The following is a 25,354-nucleotide window of genomic DNA, read 5'->3' as shown; positions in this document are numbered from 1 at the left end:
AACTGAGCTTCTCCACTTAAAATACCGTGTTTGTATGTGAGAAGACAGTGGACATCTGATAAGATGGAAGTTTTTGTCCTCCTGAGCAACCAAAGACTGTAGCAATACCATTCTATAATATAGAATACTGTAATTGTTGAAGACTTCTTTGAAAAAACCATACAGGGAAGGATTGGGACCCAGACTTCCAAGGGATACATACAGATCACTGCATCTACATTCAATCTCTGGACTCAGTTTAGCATTTTAATATGAACTCTGAACACAGTGAACTATGTAAACAAATGTCAGGACAAGACATCTGGATTTGTTTAAATATGACTTTATTCAGTAGCGGAAACTTGCGGTACAGGAATTAGCAGTGCAGTGACAAATTAGATGAACCTACTGAATCACCTCCTCAGATGTCTGCGCTACCACTTGCCCATCCACAATCTCTTGCGTCATAACCACTACCTTCTTAATTGTTTGTCTCCTGGGGTCTGAAAAAGAGGAATTAAATAGTGGTTTAGAAGGAAACAAGAGCAGGGAATCCTCTAAAATGAAGCTGTTCCTTCCCAAACTATCTTGAGAGAGAAATGCTTCGAGCAGTTTTTTAAATGTCACAAAATAGCCCCCAAATGAGCTGTTCCCTCACTGAAAGCAGATAGATCCCAATAGGCAGCCGTGTTGGTCTGAAGCAATAGAACAGAGCACCAGACAAGTGCGCCTTAAAGACCAAGTAAGCTTTCGTATGCTCTTAAGCAGACTTCATCAGATATATGGGAATGGGCGCAACAATTCTTAATATGTTTGTAGTGTGGAATCATGGGAATATTTTTAGCAGATAAAAAGAATCACAAATAGGATCTGTGTTTGTTAGTGTAGGACAAAACGGCTGAAAAAACACTAGGTGATAAAAAGCAGACTGCTGTTTTAGGAGTGCCATAAATCTAGGTAACATTCTGGCTTTGTTAGTTTAAATAGAGAGCATGTTTACTCAAGAGATTGTAACTTCCATACAGTTTGCCATAGAATGGGTTGGTATATGCAATAAGACAAAGAGCCAATGTCCCCCATTTGAGTATGTCAGTACAAAAAAACAAAAATACTGATACACTGTTCTAAAAGAGAAATAATATAAGTTAGCCCTTAGAAAAACAGGGTGCATGGAACTTGGAACAAATACCTCCCCAGGACTGAACAGGGATATCGGTTTTTTATCTCATTGCATATATTAAATCAGCTCTCTGAGTATAGCTGTGCATCCACAGTGTTCTAATGTATTTCTCTTTTAGAACAGTGTATCAGAATGGTTTTTTTTGTGTTGATATGCTCAAATGAGGGATGTGGGCTGTTTGTCTCATTACCTATACTAACCCACCTTCTACTATACTTTAATGCACCCTGTTTTTCTAAGGGCTAACATATTATTTCTCTTTTAGAGTAGGGTATCAGAATTTTTGTTTTTTTGTACTGACATACTCAAATGGGGGTCATTGGTTGTTTGTCTTATTGCATCTACCAACCCATCCTATGGCAAACTGTATGGAAGTTACAATCTCTTGAGTAAACATGCTCTGTATTTAAACTAACGAAGTCAGAATGTTACCTAGATTTATGACACTCCTACAACAGCAGTCTGCTTTTTATCACCTAGTGTTTTTTCAGCCGTTTTGTCCTACACTAACAAACACAGATCCTATTTGTGATTCTTTTTATCTGCTAAAAACATTCCCATGATTCCACACGACAAACTTATATTAAGAATTGCTGCGCCCATTCCCATATGTCTGATGAAGTCTGCTTAAGAGCATAAGAAAGCTTACATTCTGAATAAAACTTAGTTGGTCCTCACTGAAAGCAGTGAGCTGAATCACATGTTAATTGGAGAGAAGCAGCTCTCCTTACAAAAGAAACAGTAAACTAAGTAGAGCAGGGGTAGAAAGTGCCTTTTCTCCTAGTACGGCAAATGGGCTGAATGCGCCTGATGCAGCAAAGGAGGTGTTGGTTTGGTCAGTGCCTGAATGGGAAACTACAAGCCTATGTACAATAGCTTGAGTTTTCTACAGAAAACATGGGATAGGAACAGACAGACGCTTTCAATATTTCAGTCATCTCAGAACTGCATATTTTAAAATGTCTCGTTCTTGACATCAATCAAGAAATACAGGCAGTATCTGGCAATCATGCCACCTCCCAAGGAGGCTGCTAATGTTACCTGTGTATAAGAAACAAGAGTAGGGCATGTACAACATGCAGTGGTTTCAGGTTCTATGTGCACATAGTTCTTGTGCAGAGCACTGACTTCCTGAAGATAGTAGGATCTTGGCTTGATACAATGTGCACTTTTGAGTCTCTGTGGATTTAGTAATTACACAAGGTGGCAGTTTCCAAGCCACACCGCATCCCGCTGAAGCATGTTGATGGGAAAGGAGCAGCCAAGCCACAAAGTCTGAGGGAGGATCTGTTTCAAATGCCACACAAGGAACGGGCAAGCAGTTTATAGCCGGACACACGGATGGGAAGCAGGTAGCTCTGTACTTAGTCTCTACTGCTACACCACAGCTGGTCGCTTACCTGCTTTGCCTGAGTTCTGAAGCTCCCCTCTGAAAATACAAAACATGCCAGATGTTTGGGTGTTGTGCCCTATGAAGATTTGCTTACCAGGATAATTTCCTGCTACAGATTTGTTTACACCTGCAGCAGCACAGCTACGCAGTCCCACCTGTTACTTTGTGCCTGTAATTCAAGGAACTTTGAATGCTGTGTAACAGCCCCTTCTCTCCAGGCCACATCCTATGACTGGGGTGGCCAAACTTAACACAAGAGCCGCATAGAATAAACATCAGATGTTTGAGAGAAGGAAGAAAGGCAAATAGGTGGAGAAGTGGGAAGAAAGCAGCTTTTAAAGGAATTCTCCAAGCTGGCCAACAGGGCTGGGGGGGGGGCTTCAGGAGCCACACAATGTTTATGAAAGACCCACACTTGGCTCCTGAGCCACAGTTTGGCTACCCCTGTCCTATGAGGACTAGAATTGTTTTTAAAGCAACGTTTCAGTATAGGCAGCACTTAGCTCATCAGACTGCTTTAATGACGGAGGATATAACGCCTGGTGGAATTTTCCATCTGCTGTTCCTCAAGATACAACAGCCTCCCCCAAAAACCTCTTGTCTAAACTACAAATGCCTAATCAGTGGCCCACACTGAAAGAAGGTTAACTTGACTATCCACTGAGCTAGCTGGCCAAAGACTACTGGCTCAACTGTATACCGATAACAGCTTTCAAAATACACAAGATGGGTTGAGTTGTTACCAGAAATTATGCTCTAAGCTGCATTTTAGATAGTCAGTCACCGTTTTCGTACACAGCTTACCTCGCAGTCACAATCTAGTTCCCTCCGCAGCGTCCGGTTGGATTTCCCACCATCTGCGCCGGAGTTACAGGAAGTGCCGCAGCTTCTGTGTAGCAAACGTAAACTGGGTTTTAGCGGTTTACATTTGCTACGCAAAAGCCGGGCACTTCCTGTAACTCCGGCGCAGATGGTGCGAAATCCGACCAGACGCTGCGGAGGGAACAGGATTGTGACTGCGAAGTTAGCTGTGTGCGAAAACGGTGTGCATAGGTTTTCTCCACTTCCCATTTCCCCCAGGCGATACCAGGCTCTGTGGGGCTTCATGGACAAAAGTCCTGTGAGTCAGTGACTTGAGTGAAATTGCCACCTTGTCCTTCCTCCAGAAAGTGGCAGAGAGGTGACGTTACCCAGTTGAACATATGAACATATGAAGCTGCCTTATACTGAATCAGACCCTTGGTCCATCAAAGTCAGTATTGTCTTCTCAGACTGGCAGCGGCTCTCCAGGGTCTCAAGATGAGGTTTTTCACATTTATTTGCCTGGACCCTTTTTGGAGATGCCAGGGATTGAACCTGGGACCTTCTGCTTCCCAAGCAGATGCTCTACCACTGAGCCACCATCCCTCCCCAGTTCAGCCCCCTAGCCCACGTGTTTTGATCTTTCCGTGCCCCCCCCCCCAATATACCCCCAGGAATTGTCTGGTGAGGCTGGAGGAAACTTTCTATTGTCCGGCAATGAAGATCTGATGCAGGGAAGAAAAGCAAAGCACAATGCCTAGTTAAGACCAAAATTAATATTTAACATGAAGGTCACTCCTGCCCATATATCTTTGCAACAGGGAAGCCATATAATTTCCTGAGCGTTTTTCTTTAACAGAATAAAATTACAGGAAGGAATTCTGCACTGCAGAAAAACAGCTATGGAATGTATGGGATGACATGAAATTCTCCAAAAGAGGCTCGTGGCTGAGAAGTATGAACACAAAACAAGGAAGTATAGCCCCTTATTACCTGTCTGTTGCACCCTCAATCAGACTGCGGTAGTGCTCTATCTCATTCTCCAACTTGGTCTTGAGGTCCAGAAGGGCTTCATAGTCTCGGGCCTGCCGTTCCAGATCAGCTCGGCAGGCTGCCAGGTCATCTTGCAGCTTGATAATAACACGGTTAAGATTGCCCAAGTCATTGTGATAGTGGTTTTCTGTATTTTTCAAGGTGTTCTCCAGGGTATCCACCTGCATCGGAAGTAGTAGTAATATTTGAAAGAAGATTGGCATCCCCTTGATTTCTTGGGGGGGGGGCATGTCTGCATTTTAGATGGTACACTGGATGCTGGGTTTCTTTTATATAGCACAAGAGATACAATATATACAGAACATTGACCAGCATCCAGTAAACTGTGGAAACTAAAGATACTTTGAACTTATCAAAGATTTCAGGTTTTCACGGCTCGTAACATCATTAGGGTTTGTAGAATCTTTCGGGCTCAAGTGCCGTGTTCTACTGGAGAAAGTTTTCCTTCCAGACGTTTCGTTCTCAGCTGCGGAGAACATCCTCAGTGGCGTTGCAGTCAGAGCGCCTGCTCCGGCTGCAACGCCACTGAGGATGTTCTCCGCAGCTGAGAACGAAATGTCTGGAAGGAAAACTTTCTCCAGTAGAACACGGCACTTGAGCCCGAAAGATTCTACAAACCTTAATACTTTGAACTTGTTTTTTTCTTGAACAGTGAATTCTCCTTTCTACAGTTTCTTAAATTTTCTGGAATACTTACTGCTTTTCTTTGTACCTAGACAATCCAAGTCAGTTTTTAACAATACAGCCAATTTTAAAGCCTTGTCTTTAAACCTTCAAAGAGCCCCGTGACGCAGAGTGTTAAAGCTGCAGTACTGTAGTCCTAAGCTCTGTTCACGACCTGAGTTCGATCCCCATCGTAGCTGGGTTTTCAGGTAGCTGGCTCGAGGTTGACTCAACCTCCCATCCTTCCGAGGTCGGTAAAATGAGTACCCAGCTTGCTGGGGGGGAAAGTGTAGATGACTGGGGAAGGCAATGGCAAACCACCCTGTAAAAAGTCTGCCATGAAAACGTTGTGAAAGCAACGTCACCCCAGAGTCGGAAACGACTGGTACTTGCACAGGGGACCTTTCCTTTCCTTTTTCCTTTAAACCTTCAGCCAGCAGTCTGACAGCTAAGAGCAATCTATTAACTGCTTACTTTGAATTAAAAGTTGCTTTGAGCAGAGTCACTTTACAAACTTTATAAAAGAAAACAAAAAGTGATGGTGCGGTCTGAACTTTGGCAGCCCATTCCATAAATTCAAAGGGAGAATTCAACATGAAAGAACTGAATTAGGATTCATCCAGCGAATACCATTTTTCTCCTAGGCTTGAGCAAAGACTTTGATTTCTTCACTCACTATAGCTCAGAATGACCTACTCTTTACAAATGTTAATTAGTTCTACTTGTCATGTTTCACATTGCACCTTCCTTGATTAGAGTTATTCTGCACTCTTATTCTCTACAGTTAGGAGTGGTCTTTACCGCCTCTGAATGGATTTACTGTATATTACGTTAACACCACCCCATGAGAGAAAATGGAACTTCAGGTGTCTTTTCTCATTCAGTACCTAGAACAACTACATCCATTCCAATGCTTTTCACAGGGACACACATCTTCATGATTTGTAACAGGTCTCTTTCTGCTTCAACTCCATTTCCTCCCACCTTTGTAACTTGTTGGTGCACTCCATGCAACTGATGAAGTGAAGCCTGACACAGGAACACTTCTGGAATAAATTTTAGTCATTAAGGTGCCTCTAGATTTCTGTTTAACTGGGGGAAACTAGAGCTTGGCCCTGGAACCATTTGTATGCTGAGTATACACCCTATGGCCAAAGCCAAGGCCAACTCCCACATCACTCCTGATTCCTAAACAGGAAAAGTGGGTAGAATACAACGTTTCTCTCTCCTAAGCAAAAGATGAGCAGACCAGGATAAACATTAAATTCAATCAAGGAAGGTGCAATATGAAACATAAGCAGAACTAATTATAGCATGTTCTATACATTGGCTGTCTTTAGCTCCAGAATACGTGGGGTCATTTACACATAAGATGACTCATCGCTGCCTCAAAGACAAACTAGATAATTTGTGCTTCTAATATTCCGGGATGCAGAAGGCCCCGCTTCCCTGTTCTAGAGAGCTGCACAGAAATGGTGCCCAGAGGCTGTATTAGGAAGGAAAGAGACTGGTCACCATACCATTTTCTGAAGAGTCTGGTGTTCAATCTCCAGACCCTGTAGCTGGCGACGAAGCTCTGTCAGCTCGCTTTTGGCTTCTTCCAGTGCTTGGGTGTTCACGTCAGCCTCTTGGGACATGGAATCAAACTGCAGGGATAAGTGACGGCAAAAGCAGGAAGAGGGGAATCAAGAGGCAAAGAAATTTGGAGCATTCCTCAGCACTTTCATGACTGGCTCTCTCCTCACCTTGTTCTTGTACCAGTTCTCAGCTTCAGCACGGTTCTGCTCAGCCACTTGCTCATACTGGCTGCGGATCTCAGCAATGCGTTCACTCAGGTCTTGTTTCTGTGGATTATCCACCTGCACTGTTACATCAGAGTTGGCAATCAGGGCATTGAGATCCTCTACTTCCTGCCAATAGAAAAGAAAGAGATTGCATACATTTATGCAAGGTAAAAAAAAACAGTCTGAATTCCTTGGCTAGGCTTCCACTAATTAATACAGGTGCAAGATCACTACCCTGAGCTGTGTATGCCAAAGTCTATTAGATGGTTTAGAATAAAAGTTCCACAGATCCCAGAGCCCCATTTCAGGCAGTGACCATGAAAACATTTGCGCAAGAAAACTAAAAATCTTGTGTTGCCACAAAGATGCAGTATAGCAAATTATCTGAAGTCTTCTACTAAAGTTTAAAGATGAAAGAAGTCTTTACAGGAATGAACAATAAATCATAAATGTCTGCTGAAACTCAGAAACCATCTGTGTAGGTCAGCCAGTAACTAGAGGCAACATTTCCATTTTACTATTGGTGGAGACTCTAATACAAGGAGTTTTTTGCTATTAGGAGAGACATGTTCCACTGCCAGAACATTCAACAGAAGGCTTTGACACTAAAGGAGCAGAAATGTTCAGTCCAACCCTTTGTTTCAGTATCCTTTCTTTCATCCAAACCGTGTAGCCAAGAAGCTTAAAGTCTGCAATCCAGCTAAATTAAGTGCAAGAAGGCACAAGGCTGGATAGGTGCTGATTTGGACGATCCCACATCCATACTCCAACTCTCCCAGTAGCCTAGCAAGTTACACGAGGAAATACAACAAGGAAGTGGAAGGGGAAAGATTTTTAATGGTTAGACATAAAAAAAGAAAGTGCAAACAAGTTTGCTTTTAATTTAGTCATAACAGAGATTTAACGCTGGCTGTTGTGTTAACCTTATGTCATTGTTTATTTAAGGACAACCACTCTAGAACTTTTCTGGGTTTCCTGCAACCTCCAATAGGCTGCTCTGGCCATTGCTGCTCTTCAGTTAGCCAAAATGAACTTAGGGGGGACACCATCCCTAGCCAGTCATGTCTCTGGTTGAAACCTTCGTAGGGAAAAGGACGGGAACTGCAAGGGAGCTTCTGGCAGCCATTTTAAACACTGCGAGCCCCATTCATATTGCAGATAATTTATCTGTTTCAAACTGATTACAAAAATATTTTCGAAGTGATCAAACTTTAATGCTGCTATGTTTCATAAACGAAACACTTATGAGAGGGAAGAGTCTATGCTATAATCATTGGTTGGTTTATTGGTAAGAAAATGTTGGGCGAATAGATTTCAAATCCTTTGTGCAGATAGAACCACAGCTGCTTAGCAGTCAGACGGAGAGCAGCTGCATGTAACTATTCCTGATCCTTCTGTCCATTCAACCACCAAAGGACATCTCCACTCCTTTGGAGGGTTGCCCGACAAATTAAAAACAAACTTCTTCATCTTTAAAATTCTTTTTGGGCACTATTGAAGTTTTGCATGTTTTAGTGCATTTAGCATAGTTTATTGTGTTTTAAATTTCAAAAACGTTTCCCATTTCTGGCAAAGACTGACGGTGGAAGCAGGAGCTGTAGGAGCAGAATAGTGTGGAGCAGAAGTCAAGGTGCGAGTAGAAAGCTATTTGAGAAATTAATGTCCTTCCTTCACCAGCTTATGAATCTTCAAATGACCATGTCCACACATTTCCCTGCAGTTCTGAGTCTGCCAGATCCAAGCAAATGTTTCCTGAAGAAGGCATTCAAGACTCTCAAGATTCCAAAACTAGAACCAAATACCAGATTTGTACACTCAGATAAGAAACAAGAAGTATACAAGCGTTGATGCAAGTGTGTCCCTTGCACCCGTTGTGCCTGTTACCTCTTTGTGGCTTTTGCGTAAGTGAGCCAGTTCCTCTCTGAGAGACTCCAACTCCCCTTCCAGCTTCATGCGTAGGAAGTTAGTGTCATCTATCATTTTGCGCAGACCATGGGTATCCTTTTGCACACTGTCACACATAGCTTGCTCAGCTTCCAGCCTGGAAAAAGAGAAAAGGGCAGGAGTTTAAATGCCACAATGCAGGGATACACGACAAGCAAGGAGAGCTCGACCGATCCTCATTACTTTTTATACTCAGGGGTACGTGCATGATTATACAATATGCACACAGTGCATGAAATGCGATGAGTACACGCATTCAGAGTTAAATCTTTCTCTCTTAAAAATGCAGAAGGGGTTGCCTGACCTAATGGTTACTTCCAAGCTTTCTAAAGAAGCATGAGCTCCTGTTGTATATAACAAGTCTCAGATGTCTCTGTTATTTCCTTTTTTAAAAATACCTGCCATTTGGTTCAAAAAGACCTCAAATCTATTTACAAAACCGATTAGCATAATTCTTCATGTTATTGTAGCATTATAAAGAAAAGACAATCCAGAAAAAAAAAACACCAAAATTGCCACCTGTTATTTAAACAGCATTTAATTCAATAATCCCCAAAAGTCAAATGGAAATGGTCTCAACAACTCAAGCCTTTGCAGGCCTCTCTTGCAGGGGCGTCCACCACACAGAGAATACCCTGCCCATAATGGCTACAAGTTTGACCTCAATTTGTGAAGTAATTTGAAAGCAGAACCTTCTCTAATGATCACAGCATATGAGATCACAACACACCCTGAAGCAGGGTTGCCAAGTCCAATTCAAGAAATATCTGGGGACTTTGGGGGTGGAGCCAGGAGACATTAGGGGTGGAGCCAAGATCAAGGCTGTGACAAGCATAATTGAACTCCAAAGGGAGTTCTGGCCATCACATTTAAAGGGACGGCACACCTTTTCAATTCCTTCCTTCCATAGGAAATAATGAAGGATAGGGGCACCTTCTTTTGGGGCTCATAGAATTGGACCCCCTGGTCCAATCTTTTTGAAACTTAAGGGGTATTTTGGGGAGAGGCATTAGATGCTATATTGAAAATTTGGTGCCTCGACCCCCAAAAAACAGCCTCCCCAGACCTCCAGGTACCCGCGGATTAATTCTCCATTATTTTCTATGGGAATAAATCTCCATAGGGAATAACAGAGTTCCCAGCAAACATTTCCTTCCCCTCCCCCCGCTTTCTGATGACCCTGAAGGGGGGGGAGGGCCTCCAAACCGGGGGATCCCCTGCCCCCACCTGGGGATTGGCAACCCTACCCTGAAGCCTTATTCACCCTGAGGAAGCAAAACTATCTTTGCTGCAGTACTGCAGATTGTGGTGGAGCTCATATGTCTTAGGAAGTTAGCATGCTCAGGATAAAGTTTCTCTAGAATTCTTCCCTAACTTTTCTAATTTGTTTGATTTTTCATGCATGAGAATTTTTATATGGAAGGTCTGTCCATCACATTGGTCCCCACCTGTAGTTTGAAGTGATACAGGAAAGGAAAGGTCCCCTGTGCAAGCACCAGTCGTTTCCGACTCTGGGGTGATGTTGCTTTCACAACGTTTTCACAGCAGACTTTTTTTTACGGGGTGGTTTGCCATTGCCTTCCCCAGTCTTTTACACTTTCCCCCAGCAAGCTGGGTACTCATTTTACCGACCTCAGAAGGATGGAAGGCTGAGTCGACCTTGGGCCGGCTACCTGAATCCAGCTTCCGCCGGAATCGAACTCAGGTCATGAGCAGAGAGTTCAGACCACAGTACTGCAGTACTGCTGCTTTACAGCCCAAACACACATTTGCCACTTCATTGAGAATGCAAGGTCTAACCAGATGACATCCTGACTGAGTATGGAACTCCCAGCGCTTAGAGGGCATGTGGGCCTTGATTCAGAGTGGGACCATGCTGTGAGGGATGCTCCACCACCCCCACAATATTTGCCTAATTTAAAAAAAAAAATGCTAGGAAAACTGCTCCCGCCTCCCTTGGGAAAACTAGTGTGCTTGGCTTGGTAAGTGAATTCTTTATAAAATGCTGGGAGCTCTATACATGTAAGTCCAGTTAGACTCTGAGAAGGATACATACCAGAATATAAAAAGTGAAGTGAGAGACAGCCCTCAGGCACATTTGAGACAAGTGATAGGAATTAAAACTATGGAGATCATGAAGAACAGAAAGGAAACCACCAAGGGCACACAAGTTCCACTTTCAGAATACAGATCTGAGTCAAATGGTAAATTCAACATGGAATCTCAGAGATCAAGCTTGGTTTGTGGGGGGGGGGGATCCTCCCAGAAACAGCAGCATACTTGAAAAACATGATAGCCAACTGAGGCTGGTAACCCTCAGTATTAATGGCAGAGAAAGTGAGACTATTTCATTTGGAAAAAGGAAAGTGCAAGCACCAGTCGTTTCCAACTCTGGGGTGATGCTGCTTTCACAACGTTTTCACGGCAGTCCTTTTTACGGGGTGGTTTGCCATTGCCTTCCCCAGTCGTTACACTTTCCCCCCAGCAAGCTGTGTACTCATTTTACCGACCTCGGAAGGATGGAAGGCTGAGTCAACCTGGAGCCGGCTACCTGAACCAGCTTCCGCTGGAATCGAACTCAGGTCATGAGCAGAGGGCTCCGACTGCAGTACTGCAGCTTTACCACTCTACGCCACGGGGCTCTTATTTCATTTGAAGTCTAATTAAAAGAAAGGATCACATAAAGGAATCCTGATTTTTTTTTTAATTTTGCTTTGCATATAAAACGTTATTTTCTCCCAAATTTTCTCTCCCATTCTGAGGACTGCACATAATGCATCTTGCCTGCATCCTACACAATTGTACACTGTGCTCTCTGACATAATTGTAAGCAAAATAACGTACTTATGCTTGAAGTCATCAGTTGCCAGCCTGGCATTATCTATTTGCAGAAGCAGTTTGACATTCTCCATGTTTAGATCTTCAACCTGTCATGGAAAGAGGCATTTTTATATTTATAATGAGCAAGAACTGAAAGGACTGCAAAGTTTGATTCCAGTGGCACCTTTAAGACCAACGAAGTTTAATTCTGGGTATTAGCTTTCTTGTACATGCACACTTCTTCAGATACGTTGAAACAGATTTCCTCAAGCCTTACATACGCTATGACACAGAAGTGAGTACACCCCCTCACATTTTGAAAATATTTATCTATTCATGTGACAACACTGAAGAAATGACACTTGGCTACAATGTAAAGCAGTGAGTCTACAGCTGGTATAACAGTGTAAATGTGCGGTCCCCTCAAAATTACGCAACACACAGCCGTTAATGTCTAAACCGCTGGCAACAAAAGTGAGGCTGCAGGCCAATATAGTCTGTATTGAGGCAGTGATTTGCTGGACTGGTATGATCGCTTGGAATGTTTGCTCTCTTCAGGGAAAAAAAACCCTGCTGGTTTGGCTGGCATTAAAAACACCATGGAAGACTGGCTGAGGACTAGGAAGAGATCCCTGGGGGTACAGAGAAGGTAAACAGGAGCAAGGAAACTAAAGAAAGGGCAGGCAGAGAGCAGATGTGCCACCTGCTCCTTATTTCAAGGAGCTGTTCTTATTTGGCATCAAGAAGACTTCCTTTTCAGTGTTAATACATCATTTAACGTTACGAGGAAGATGGCATATTCTAATAAAGAAGTCGTAGTGACCTAACATACATATTACATCATTTTCTGAAGGCTTTACACTATGTTCCTTATTTTGGAGGTCTTCAGGCTGCAAGCTTAGCGCAGAATAAAGTTTTGGAAAAAGCAGAGGAGAGAGGGAAATTAGGCCATCAGAACTAGTCAAAGAGGAGCTGAGGAGGCGGACATTGGTTCCCCGTTCCTTATTTGTGACTTATTCATAAATTCAACCATTGAGGAGAGTTTGAAAGCTCTGAACCCCAAAATAAGGTTTGGATCACTGCACTTCAAACACCACCGCATTCAGGGTATTCTCCCCTTTGAGGGGACATATGCTGTTTTCTGCCACCTGCTTGAAAGTGGGGTGCCCGCAGGCAGACACTGGGGCCAAGTTACACCCCACAACAATCTTTGGACCATTCCCACATCCCCACATTCCAGACCCTGTCCCCTATAAGAGGACATGAAGTGGTGCCGTCTAAACACTGGTTCTGGCACCAAGAGAATCTCTTTGGTTTGTCCTCAACGAGCCTGTATTACAAAGCCTGTTTTACAAGACTGCATGCGCTCTACACCCCAAATAAGGTTTGGACCATCACACACATACACACCACATTCAAGGGACTCTGAGAGAACATATGCTGTTTCCTAGTCCAAAATCTTGTTCTTGTGTTAACTTCTCCAAAGTGGGGTACCCTGAGCAGCTATATATATATGAAGTTGTGTGTGGTCCCAGTATGGTTTACAGCATGAAAATGTCATAGCACAACAATCAAGATCCATAGTTTCTTTTGCCTTAGGCATACGAAGTCCAACCTGTCAATCATAATTTTATTTATTTGTAACCAATTTATGAATCGCCGAGTCCCTACGACGTAAAGCACTAAACAATCCTCAACTAATAAAAACAAGTTAAAACCAAAATAAGCAGCTATATTATTTCAGATGGTGTAAAATATTTCTTCACTACTGAGCTCTGGGCTGCACTCTAAATTCACAGGCAGGTGAGGAGAAGGCCAAAGCAAAGATGGAGAAAAGAAGAAGAAAGGAGGAGGGGGCTGGCTGCAATGGAACCATCACTGTCCTCAGTTATTTATTGTTCTGTACAAAACACCTCTGCCACTTGGACAGTTAAAATACACACACACACATACACTGCTGCCTCACCAATGTGGCTAAAATTTCAATGAAAATAGTATGAAACATAAAAAGTCAGTTCATCTAACACTGAGCCGGTTTGGTGTAGTGGTTAAGTGTGCAGACTCTTATCTGGGAGAACCGGGTTTGATTCCCCACTCCTCCACTTGCACCTGCTAGCATGGCCTTGGGTCAGCCATAGCTCTGGCAGAGGTTGTCCTTGAAAGGGCAGCTGCTGTGAGAGCCCTCTCCAGCCCCACCCACCTCACAGGGTGTCTGTTGTGGGGGAGGAAGGTAAAGGAGATTGTAGGCCGCTCTGAGCCTCTGTCCTTGAAAGGGCAGCTGCTGTGAGAGCCCTCTCCAGCCCCACCCACCTCACAGGGTGTCTGTTGTGGGGGAGGGAGATAAAGGAGATTGTGAGCTGCTCTGAGACTCTTCGGAGTGGAGGGCGGGTTATAAATCCAATATCTTCATCTACCTCACAGGGTGTCTGTTGTGGGGGAGGAAGGTAAAGGAGATTGTGAGCCGCTCTGAGACTCTTCGGAGTGGAGGGCGGGATATAAATCCAATATCATCATCTTCATCATCTTCTAACACTGATGTTTGTCCTCCTCCTTGGACAATGCCTGGTCTGGTGGTGGCGTCTATTGTAGCAGTAGATTTTCTGTTGTTATCGCCAAGGTATGCCACAGCCAGCTCAGGCTGGGACACATTGGGTGCATTCACACTGCACTAACTAATGCGTTTTACATCTGGATTTTTGCTATTCTTATACAGTAAAAATCCGGATGTAAAATGGATTAGTGTAGTGTGAATGCACCCATTCTGGTTCTTCACACCTGGGGAGTGCAGGGGCTTTTCTTGGAGGTGAGCCTTGAAAGCCCCAAGGAGCAGTTGCCTAGTGAGTAGAATGTGGAGGAAGATCCAGATCTAAAATATTGTGTTTTAGGGTTAAAAGAGTATCTTTATAATCTCTAGACTATGGGGATGTGTCATTTGGGGGTGATCAAAAGATTGTTTGGGGTGTCTGCCTGTGCAGTTGTCCTAGGGGCACCCTACTTTGGAGCAGCTGCCATGAAAAGTGGACTTTGGACCAGGAAACAGCATGTTTCCTCTCAGAGGGCACAGTCCTCTAAATCTTGGAGCACCACACTCAATCTTACCCTCTCTCTCAGCTAGAAATGTAGTTAGGAACCTATCTCCATCTCTCCTCTTTCCTATCAAGTATATTAATTCCTAAATAAACCTTTATCCACTCTCTAATCAGGTTGTGTACCTAATCAGGTTGTGTACCTACCTCTCTAATCAGGTTGTGTCTTGCACTTCTGTCCCTGAATTTCCAACACAGCACAACTACGCGTGCTGAGGTGAGTCAAGGGAAACCGTGGGTCACCTGTCTGTAAGGGACTATGGATGACTGCCAATTAAGATCTGTGGCGCGAACTTTAACTAGGCAGGATTGGACCGGGCAAGGAAGTGGGTTGTTTCAGGTGAAAGCATATAAGCGGGGACCTGGCCCCACCATGTTGTCTTTGTGATGTGCTGTACAATAAAGTGTGTTTGCTGTTGAACGTCTCCAAACCCAGTACATTACAGTACTGTTGCTGTGTTAATTACTCTGCCAACAGAAGGAACTTGGAGCCGACTTCAGCCTAGGGTTGCCAAGTCCAATTTAAGAAATATCTGGGGACTTTAGGGGTGGAGCCAGGAGACATTAGGGGTGGAGCCAAGATCAAGGCTGTGACAAGCATAATTGAACTCCAAAGGGAGTTTTGGCCATCACATTGAAAGGGACGGCACACCTTTTCAATGCCTTCCTTCCATAGGAAATAATGAAAGATAGGGGCACCTTCTTTTGGGGCTCATAGAATTGGACCCCCTGGTCCAATCGTTTTGAAACTTGGGGGATATTTTGGGGGGAGGCACTAGATGCTGTATGGAAAATTTGGTGCCTCTACCTCAAAACACAGCTTCCCCAGAGCCCCAGATACCCGCAGATAAATTCTCCATTATTTTCTATGGGAATAAATCTCCATAGGGAATAATATGAGTTCCCAGCAGACATTTCCCTCCCCTCCCCCCGCTTTCTGATGACCCTGAAGCGGGGGGAGGGCCTCCAAACCGGGGGATCCCCTGCCCCCACCTGGGGATTGGCAACCCTACTTCAGCCTCCTGGGGAGTTGTAAAAAAACCATAGTGCTCAATATTGGGAAGGGTTTACCATGTGGAAGAGAGAGGGAGAAGTGCTCAGAAAGCTGATCAAAAGCCTGTTGCAGGTTGAGAGTGCTCAATAAATAAATTGGGATACAGTCGCCAGAAAAGCAGAGAGTTGAAGAAAGAAGTTAAGGAAGCCAAGGTATTAGACTGACAGAACATATTAGACTGAGAGAGAAGAGGAAATGTGCACCAGGGACCCGCATTCAGGTACCGTAATCAAATAAAATGAAAACAAAACCTTATCTTCGGTATAACGAATTTTCTAAAGTTAATAACACCTATTAAAACCCAGATCTGATCGTTATGGCGCATGGCTTACGAATCACAGAAGAGGGGACTGGCATGCAATATGTCTTACAGCGCAAGCGGGGGCCTCTGCTAGCCCAGCCTGGCTGGGATCCACTGCAGGCCAAGAATCTTCTTCCATCTCCCTTGGCACCTTGGTGTACCCTGGGAAAACGTAGTCCCAAGATGGATGCACGAGGAAGAGCATCAGGGAGGCTGGGAGAAGGAGAGAAAGATGGATTCTTGGCCTGCCCCAATCCCCTGCTTGACCAAATACAGGAAAAAGTGGCCCACCAAACAGCCTGGCTTGCATTGGAAGGGGATGGAGTGGTAATGAAAAATGACAATGTTCTGTTTAAAATCTAACTGAAAATGTAAAAAGAGATTGTGAGCACCTCTACTGTGCACTATTTTCAGGAAGGAAGTGGCCGGGGTTATGGTTAGAATCTAGAAGCCTCTGACGGAGAAATTCTGCTAAATGTGCCTTCCTCTGTCGCTGCTAGGGTTGCCAATCCCCAGGTGGGGGCAGGGGATCCCCCGAATTGGAGGCCCTCCCCCCCCCCGCTTCAGGGTCATCAGAAAGCGGGGGGAGGGGAGGAAAATGTCTGCTGGGAACTTAGTTATTCCCTATGGAGACTTATTACCATAGGGAATAAAGAAGAATTGATCTGCGGGTATCTGAGGCTCTGAAGGGGCTGTATTTTGCGGTAGAGGCACCAAAATTGCAGCATAGCATCCAGTGCCTCTCCCCAAAATACCCCCCCCCAAGTTTCAAGAAGATTGGACCAGGGGGTCCAATTCTATGAGCCCCAAAAGAAGGTGCCCCTATCCTTCATTATTTCCAATGGAAGGAAGGCATTTAAAAGGTGTGCAGTCCCTTTTATATGTGATGGCCAGAACTGCCCTTGGAGTTCAATTATGCTCGTCGCATCCTGGCTCCACCCCCAATGTCTCCTGGCTCCACCCCCAAAGTCTTCCGGCTCCACCCCCAAAGTCCCCAGATATTTCTTGAATTGGACTTGGCAACCCTCGTCACTGCAGTTTTGTGACTGGTCACCTAAATGCTTAAGAAGCAGGAGCCAGTGGGGATAACTTTTACATTTTAATGTGAACCAACTAACTTAGGTTTTGATAGGAGGCTTCTGTTTTGTTCAGGGCTGTGATAGGGCCAAGCTGGAAGGAAGCCTGCAGATCATGCCTCTTTTGCACAGAAGTGGCATGGTTTGGACGCAGAATCACAGGCAACCATCCTGCTTGTTCATTTACCCTCTCAAGAAACAAAACTGTCACTGCAGTTTTTAAGACGCCATGTGTGGTTCAAATACTGCTTAGCAATAGCTAGAGTCACCAATTGTGGGTCTGAAAATTCCTGAAGATTTTGGGAGCAGAACCTGAGGAAGGACCTCAGAAGGATTACACGCCATGAGGTGTACCCTCCAAAGCAGCCATTTTCTCCAGGGGAAACTGATTACTTCCATATGGAAATAGAAATTTTATGAGATCTTCAGCCTCCACTTGGAAGCTGGCAACAATAGCAATAGCCAGTCCAGCACACAGTGCAAAAAAAGGTTCCAATAAGATTAGTAAGAAGATGCTCATGAGTTGCTGGTAATTGCTTTTGGAAAGTGCCATATGAAGGCAAGTGCACGGGGTACAGTATATCTGCTAGCTCTCGCACATCTCAGCTTGTTTGGATCTCAGGAATATACCACCAGGTGGAAGAACAAGTGATCAAGGCCATTACCATTTATGTTTATCAACTAGCGCTGCCAACTGCACTGAGAAAAAAAGGTCTAGTCCCCTAAATAGAAAATTGGATGCTATTTACCACCATTCCATACAAAAGCTTCCTCTGCCCTTTCCCACACATTAAACCTCTATAAAAGGGGCAGGACACTTTTCTCCAGGGCTGATGGCAGCCCTACTACCAACGGGAGAAAAAGCTATGCTCTATTACTTAAGAGAAATAAATTTGGGGATTTTTTAAACACAGTTACTGCAAGAAAGAAATATATGTAAGACTGGTACATTACTAAGAATCCTCTGTAGTCCTCAGTTATTCCGTTTTTGACATTCAGCTAAAGCCACAATGAAAAATGGCCTTTAATGTTTGTCTCCATTTATAAGATCTTACTATTTGTATTCAGAAGTAAGCCCAATTCAGAAAAGTTCTACTTCCGCTTATAGTTTTCTTGTTTTACTACTCAGTTACTTTTAGTAGCCACAGCATTCATGAATAGATTGATAATTATCATATTCATTCCTAGTGGTCATGAAAGAGACCTTAACTACTACTTTTCTCTTTGCAGCTGAAGCAATTACTTGTTTGCATTATTCCCTCTCTCATACTACTAGGATATAATAATGAAGAAAAGTGCAGTAACCATTGCTGATTGTGAACTAGACACCCAATCTAACTGGTTAGAATTTGAAGCATTTCCCAGAACTGGGAATAATTGGTAGATCAGTACCTTACACTGTTGCTGGAGCGAAGTACTATGACTAGATTTAGAAAAGCACAGAGTCACAATGCCAAGGGCTTGATTTCCACATCCGGTTTCTCAGATATAGAACAAGGAAATCATGAGCCTGAAAATGAACCATGTGGAGTCTTTAATTTTATTTTAGGAAAAGCGAGTACGCTGGAGAAAGCAGGATTATGTGATCTTTCAAGGTAGCTCTACATTTAGGGAGTGTCTAAATCCTTCTTGTTCATTGTTTGGACAGACAAAGAAACAAGAAGTTGTTTGATCTCAGGGGGGAGGCAGAGGTATGTTGCAAGCGGCTTGTTTGCTTTCCAAGGGGAGCAGGAAAGACATTTGATCTCATGTTTATCATTAGCTATCACCCACTGCATTGAGGCAGCTGTGGCTTCTTCATAGTGATGGGCGGAACTTCTCCCTATCACATTTATGGTTGCTGCCATCAGAACCCATCTTTGTAGGTTCTCATCAAAAGACAACAAATGCAGCAACATTAGATACAAGCAGAAATGCTAGGAAATAATTTTTTAAGTTAGTCAGGCAACCCAACCAGGTAAAACCAGAGTTCAAGGAAGTAAATCCATTCCTCTTCATTAGCAGCACAGGTGACGGGAAAGACCGGCCATGCTGAAGACAGAAATTCTTTCAGATCTCAAAGCTCTGTACAGATTATTTATATCCCACCTGTCATCTCTCAGAACTCAAGGCAGTGTTCATGGCTTTCCTAGATCAGTCTCCCGTCCAGATGTACTTGGCTTCAGCTACATCAAGGTGCCTTGAGACAACTCTCTAGGCCCATGTGGAAGATATACCTGCTCTTTCCACTAATACTGGGTGGACTGAAACAGTCTGAAATAGTACTTCTCCAAAGGCAGTGTCTAATCATTACCCAGCTCAGTTGTTTCTCATTTTTTAGTCCAAGGACTCCCCTGCCATTCAAAGTATCTGAAAATAGGAATCCCAAGTAATCCTATTGAACAGTCACAGTCCTGACTCTTTAAAAAGAGTTCTGGGAGGGGTTTTTTTATTATTAGAGAAGCAAAAAGAGACAGATCTAAAAAGAAAGGAGGCAAGAGTGTGCCCATATACATAAAATTTATTTGTTCCCTACTAGTAGCAAAATGCACTGCATGGACTTTATACAGATCATACCTCACCATAGTTGGTATTTAAAATAGTGGAGTCCAATTGCTCAGGAGCCGGAGACACAGTGCCTTCTTCCGCCCTTCCCCAACCCCTTGATTTGACTAAGTTTATATCATTTGAAATACAAAAGCCCCGTGAAGAATTTCATTCCCCAAATATATTTTGTGATTATATGGCACAGTTGGCTAGGCAGCTGGTCACTCTGTAAACCTACCTATTCCCCGTCTTTATATGGATGAAAAGCTCACAGGCTGTTTTCTTGTAAGTTTATAGTATTTGCGAGCAGAAAGGGGTGATCTCAACGTTTTGAAACTTTTCAGGTGCTGAAGCTCAAAATCTGGGTCTCTGGTATCTGATGGTTGAACAAATGCTTGCCCAAACCCAAAATCTACTTTAGAAATAGTACATTCACTCAGCCTTTAAAGCTCACCTAGATGCAAGATTTTCAAAGATGCATCAACATAATTTAAAAAAACTGACTGCGGATTTATACACACTGGACTTAGAAACTGTGAAAATTCTCAGCACTTCTCAAAATGTATTCAGCCGTACCAGATAAATAGCACGTGGAATAAAAGTAATTACGGCATGTTGGCATCTGAATTTGTAAGTAAAATTTAAGCAAAATTTTAGGGGAGTGATGGTGGCTCAGTGGTAGAGCATCTGCTTGGGAAGCAGAAGGTCCCAGGTTCAATCCCTGGCATCTCCAAAAAAGGGTCCAGGCAAATAGGTGTGGAAAACCTCAGCTTGAGACCCTGGAGAGCCGCTGCCAGTCTGAGAAGACAATACTGACTTTGATGGACCAAGGGTCTGATTCAGTAGAAGGCAGCTTCATATGTTCATATGTTAAGCACATAATGACTGGCAGGGTTGGCCCTACCACTAGGCAAACTAGGCACCTGTCTAGAGCGCAGGCCTTCTGGGGGCACCGAATTGAGAACCCCCATGTGATTCAGTTACCTTATCAGTGCGGGTGGGGTGGCCTAGGGTGCCAGAGAGTCTAGGGCTGGCCCCAATGGCTGGGGATCCATTGTGGATGTGGGCGTGGTAAGGCAATAGTGCCCTCCTTGTCTCTGTGACTGATTCCTCACTAGCAGTTGCTCCACCCGCAGACTTCTGCTTTTCTCAGCTCAAGCAACCAATTCCCCACCAGTTGCTGCATGGGTGCATTTTGATCCACGGCTCCCTCCAATTTACCTCACAGTTCCTTGCTCTTGTTTTGTGGGCAAAATCCAGCAATAGGGTTTTTATCAAAATCCAGTCATTTTCTGACTTAAATCCCATTTATGTCAATGGGATAAATGCAATGACAACTCCTGCTGAAATGTGCCATGTCTGCTGTAGTACGTACTGGAACCACAGTGAGTGTTCTGTTCCCCCCTCTCCTCCAAGGACCATGCTTTGATTTCTTAAGGATTTGTTTAGTAATATGTGGAACCATCCCACCTTGCTGGGCTTGCCCGTACAGTTTCTCCTCTAGGTTTCTAATCTAGAGATCTCCCAGTCCTTATCCTGCATGGGTTTAGGCAATTTATATTTTCCATCATCCTATCCCATCTATTATTTTCTCATACATGTTTGGACTTACCTTGTCAATCTGTTTGATTTGTCTGGGATATCCTCTTCACTACCAGCCCAATTCCTATATGTTTAGATAGTCTTTTTGGATATATATATTTTTTTGCTATATATTCTCTTCTCCTACTAATAATGATAATGCTTTGCGTTTATAATATTCTTAGAGCACTCAGACTGTTAAGCATAGGTTGTTTTGTCAGAGTCCCTACAACATCCCTATAAGGTAGACATTACTACCTCCGTGTGGCAGAAGATAGATTGAGAGAAGAGTCTGACTAATGCTAAATTGTGTAAGTTCATGGAACAGGAAAAATTTGAGCTGAGGACTGTCTGAGTTTTACAGTCTCTGCTCTGCTATATTAGCTCCACATCTTCATTTCATCAAGCCTCGTTTGCACAAGACGCACCTGCAAATTCCTGCAATGCATTCCCTCGCCAATGGATTCAAGTCATCTGGCTCTTTGTTCCTTTTCCACCTTCCCTGCTCTACTCATACCTGCTTATTTCCATTTCCTCGACACTTACAGTTTGGCTCTGTCTGCTCAAATCATCTGGAGCTATCTGTACTGCTGCTGACCCCTCTGTAGCCCCAGCCTATAATGCCTTACTAAACTCAGCTGGCCCCGTTGCCCGGATTACAGCTTCAGCAGGTGTAGTTTTGTGTGCTCCTGTGCTCTTTTGCCGCACTCACTCTGGCCCTGAAAGCAGGGATCGATCTGTGGAGAGCAATCTGTACATGGTCTTCCTGGGCTACCAGGGCTGGATTAACAATTAGGCAAATCAGGCACTGACATATGAAGCTGCCTTATACCGAATCAGACCCTCGGTCCATCAAAGTCAGTCTTGTCTTCTCAGACTGGAAGCGGCTCTCCAGGGTCTCAAGCTGAGGTTTTTCACACCTATTTGCCTGGACCCTTTTTTGGAGATGCCAGGGATTGAACCTGGGACCTTCTGCTTCCCAAGCAGATGCTCTGCCACTGAGCCACCGTCCCTCCCCTGCTCTTCAGGGTCTCGAGCTGAGGTTTTTCACACCTCTTTGCCTGGACCCTTTTTTGGAGATGCCGGGGATTGAACCTGGGACCTTCTGCTTCCCAAGCAGATGCTCTGCCACTGAGCCACCGTCCCTCCCCTGCTCTCCAGGGTCTCAAGCTGAGGTTTTTCACACCTATTTGCCAGGACCCTTTCATTGGAGATGCCAAGGATTGAACCTGGGACCTTCTGCTTCCCAAGCAGATGCTCTACCACTGAGACACCGTCCCTCCCCAATGGGCTCCCACACCTTTAGGGGCCCCAGGCCATCTCTCCCCCCCCCGTTCCCCCCCAGCCTGCGGGCACAGCCAACAACTGAGCCGCTCTTTGCCCAACTTGCCAGGTGTGGCTGCTGCCGTCATCTCCAAGTTTGCCTCTCTCTACTTCTCCCCCATAGCTTTGTTAAAGGGTCTTTTGAGAAGGTGGCTGCAGCAGGGGCTCCCCCCGGGAGTGCACTCCAATCCTGAGATAATTTGCGAGGGACCCCCCAAGAAATTGACTGCCTAGGGGCCTCCACAGGGTTGAATCCAGCACTGTGAGCTACCTGTAGGCACCTCCTGAGAGCTCCTCTTCCTGAACTCACCACCCACCTCCCGTGCAGTATCTCCCATCTGGGATTCTTTCACTTGTCCCCTTTTCTACTAGTTTGGGCGCCCTCCCCAGTAGGGTTGCCAAGTCCAATTCAAGAAATATCTGGAGACTTTGGGGGTGGAGCCAGGAGACATTAGGGGTGGAGCCAAGATCAAGGCTGTGACAAGCATCATTGAACTCCAAAGGGAGTTCTGGCTGTCACATTTAAAGGGACGGCACACCTTTTCAATCCCTTCCTTCCATAGGAAATCATGAAAGATAGGGGCAGCTTCTTTTGGGGCTCATAGAATTGGACCCCCTGGTCCAATCTTCTTGAAACTTGGGGGGTATTTTGGGGAGAGGCACTAGATGCTATGCCGCAATTTCGGTGCCTCTACGGCAAAATACAGCCCCTTCAGAGCCCCAGATACCCGCAGATCAATTCTCCATTATTCCCTATGGTAATAAGTCTCCATAGGGAATAACAAAGTTCCCAGCAGACATTTCCCTCCTCTCCCCCCCCCCCCCCGCTTTCTGATGACCCTGAAGCAGGGGGAGGGCCTCCAATCCGAGGGATTCCCCGCCCCCACCTGGGGATTGGCAATTCTACTCCTCAGACTCGGCCTAGAGGGACGGGTGGCTCAGTGGTAGGGACGGTGGCTCAGTGGCAGAGCATCTGCTTGGGAAGCAGAAGGTCCCAGGTTCAATCCCTGGCATCTCCAACTATAAAAGGGTCCAGGCAAATAGGTGTGAAAAAACCTCAGCTTGAGACCCTGGAGAGCAGGGGAGGGACGGTGGCTCAGTGGTAGAGCATCTGCTTGGGAAGCAGAAGGTCCCAGGTTCAATCCCCGGCATCTCCAAAAAAGGGTCCAGGCAAAAAGGTGTGAAAAACCTCAGCTTGAGAACGTGGAGAGCAGGGGAGGGACGGTGGCTCAGTGGTAGAGCATCTGCTTGGGAAGCAAAAGGTCCCATGTTCAATCCCCGGCATCTCCAAAAAAGGGTCCAGGCAAAAAGGTGTGAAAAACCTCAGCTTGAGACCCTGGAGAGCCGCTGCCAGTCTGAGAAGACAATACTGACTTTGATGGACCCGAGGGTCTGATTCAGCAGAAGGCAGCTTCATATGTTCATATGTCCCGCTCGACGGAGCCCTTTCTGCCGTCCCCCCCCCCCCCCCCCAGCGGCCAAGCCCCTCACCTGCTTCCGCAGCTCGCTCAGGGGCCTCTCGCAAGCTTCCCAGTCTTTGTGACCGGCTCCCCCAGCCCTGCGCGCCCGGATCGCGGCGATCTCCTCCTCCAGGGCTCGGTTGGCCGCCTCCAGGCCCCGCACCCGCTGCAAGTAGCCGGCCAGGCGCTCGTTCAAGCTCTGCAGAGCTTCCTGCTGCCGCCCGGGACCCAACAGAACGGGAGCCGCTGGGTCGAGACCGGCTCGAGCCGCAGGCAGCGCCGCGTGGAGCCGCGACAAGGAGAACCACGAGTCGGAGCCGCTGGAGTTGCCGCGGGCCGAGCCGGCGGAAGAGGCCGGCAGGAGGCGCAGCGAGCCCGCCGACAGGGAGCCGCTGCGCGGCCGAGAGAAGGACGAAGCCATGGCGCTGCTTGGCCCGCTGCAGCCGCCCCGGTGCCCTCTTATAGCCACACCTGCGGCCTCATTTGCATGGCCAGGTAACTGCCGACCAATGGGAGAGAGTCTGGGCTGCGCATTGGCGGGGCGGCCACCGAGAATTCCCGTGTTTGCATGGACGCAGAAAGAGAAGAAGACGATGAAGAAGATGTTGGGTTTATATCCCGCCCTCCACTCCCGAGAGGCTCAGAGCGGCTCACAATCTCCTTTCCCTTCCTCCCCCACAACAGACCGCCTGGGAGGAGGGTGGGGCTGCAGAGGGCTCTCACAGCAGCTGCCCTTTCAAGGACAGAGGCTCAGAGCGGCCTACAATCTCCTTTACCTTCCTCCCCCACAACAGACACCCTGTGAGGTGGGTGGGGCTGGAGAGGGCTCTCACAGCAGCTGCCCTTTCAAGGACAACCTCTGCCAGAGCTATGGCTGACCCAAGGCCATGCCAGCAGGTGCAAGTGGAGGAGTGGGGAATCAAACCCGGTTCTCCCAGATAAGAGTCTGCACACTTAACCACTCCAGGGGAAGAAGGTCTATGAGAGCTATGGCTGGCCCAAGGCCATTCCAGCAGGTGCAAGTGGAAGAGTGGGGAATCAAACCTGGTTCTCCCAGATAAGAGTCCACACACTTAACCACTACACCAAACTGGGTCTCTTCCTCCCCCACAACAGACACCCTGTGAGGTGGGTGGCGCTGAGAGGGCTCTCACAGCAGCTGCCCTTTCAAGGACAACCTCTGCCAGAGCTATGGCTGACCCAAGGCCATGCTAGCACGTGCAAGTGGAGGAGTGGGGAATCAAACCTGGTTCTCCCAGATAAGAGTCTGCACACTTAACCACTACAGCGGAAGAAGGTCTATGAGAGCTATGGCTGACCCAAGGCCATG

General features: G+C 45.6%; 1 protein-coding gene across 2 annotated transcripts; it reads right to left on the bottom strand.

Annotated features, from left to right (window-relative positions):
• Positions 1 to 306: 306 nt before the first annotated feature.
• On the bottom strand, positions 307 to 24,460 carry LOC132589120 (keratin, type I cytoskeletal 18-like). 2 transcript variants are annotated; one of them, XM_060261765.1, is made up of 8 exons: positions 24,056 to 24,460; positions 11,642 to 11,724; positions 8,738 to 8,894; positions 6,815 to 6,979; positions 6,590 to 6,715; positions 4,347 to 4,567; positions 2,560 to 2,588; positions 307 to 482 (listed from the first exon to the last, which is right to left on the bottom strand). In XM_060261765.1, the coding sequence occupies exons 1-8, from the start codon at positions 24,443 to 24,445 to the stop codon at positions 385 to 387; spliced, it is 1,269 nt and encodes a 422-aa protein (XP_060117748.1). In that variant the 5' UTR covers positions 24,446 to 24,460; the 3' UTR covers positions 307 to 384. The 2 variants fall into 2 exon arrangements, with proteins under 2 accessions (XP_060117748.1, XP_060117749.1); XM_060261766.1 differs by lacking the exon at positions 2,560 to 2,588.
• Positions 24,461 to 25,354: the final 894 nt, after the last annotated feature.

Source organism: Heteronotia binoei, chromosome 21 (genome assembly GCF_032191835.1).
Source record: "Heteronotia binoei isolate CCM8104 ecotype False Entrance Well chromosome 21, APGP_CSIRO_Hbin_v1, whole genome shotgun sequence".
Taxonomy (NCBI): domain Eukaryota; kingdom Metazoa; phylum Chordata; class Lepidosauria; order Squamata; family Gekkonidae; genus Heteronotia; species Heteronotia binoei.
Note: the sequence above shows the minus strand (reverse complement) of the source record. Positions and strands in the feature narration are given on the sequence as shown.

What these genes read in the sequence shown, in the direction of transcription:
- LOC132589120 (XM_060261765.1), bottom strand. Translation starts at nt 24,445, where the DNA reads ATGGCTTCGTCCTTCTCTCGGCCGCGCAGCGGCTCCCTGTCGGCGGGC. An exon ending in ACTGATGACTTCAAGCATAA is followed by an intron (nt 8,895 to 11,641) that starts GTACGTTATTTT and finishes CTCTTTTTCCAG; the next exon opens with GCTGGAAGCTGAGCAAGCTA. An exon ending in TACGCAAAAGCCACAAAGAG is followed by an intron (nt 6,980 to 8,737) that starts GTAACAGGCACA and finishes TTCTATTGGCAG; the next exon opens with GAAGTAGAGGATCTCAATGC.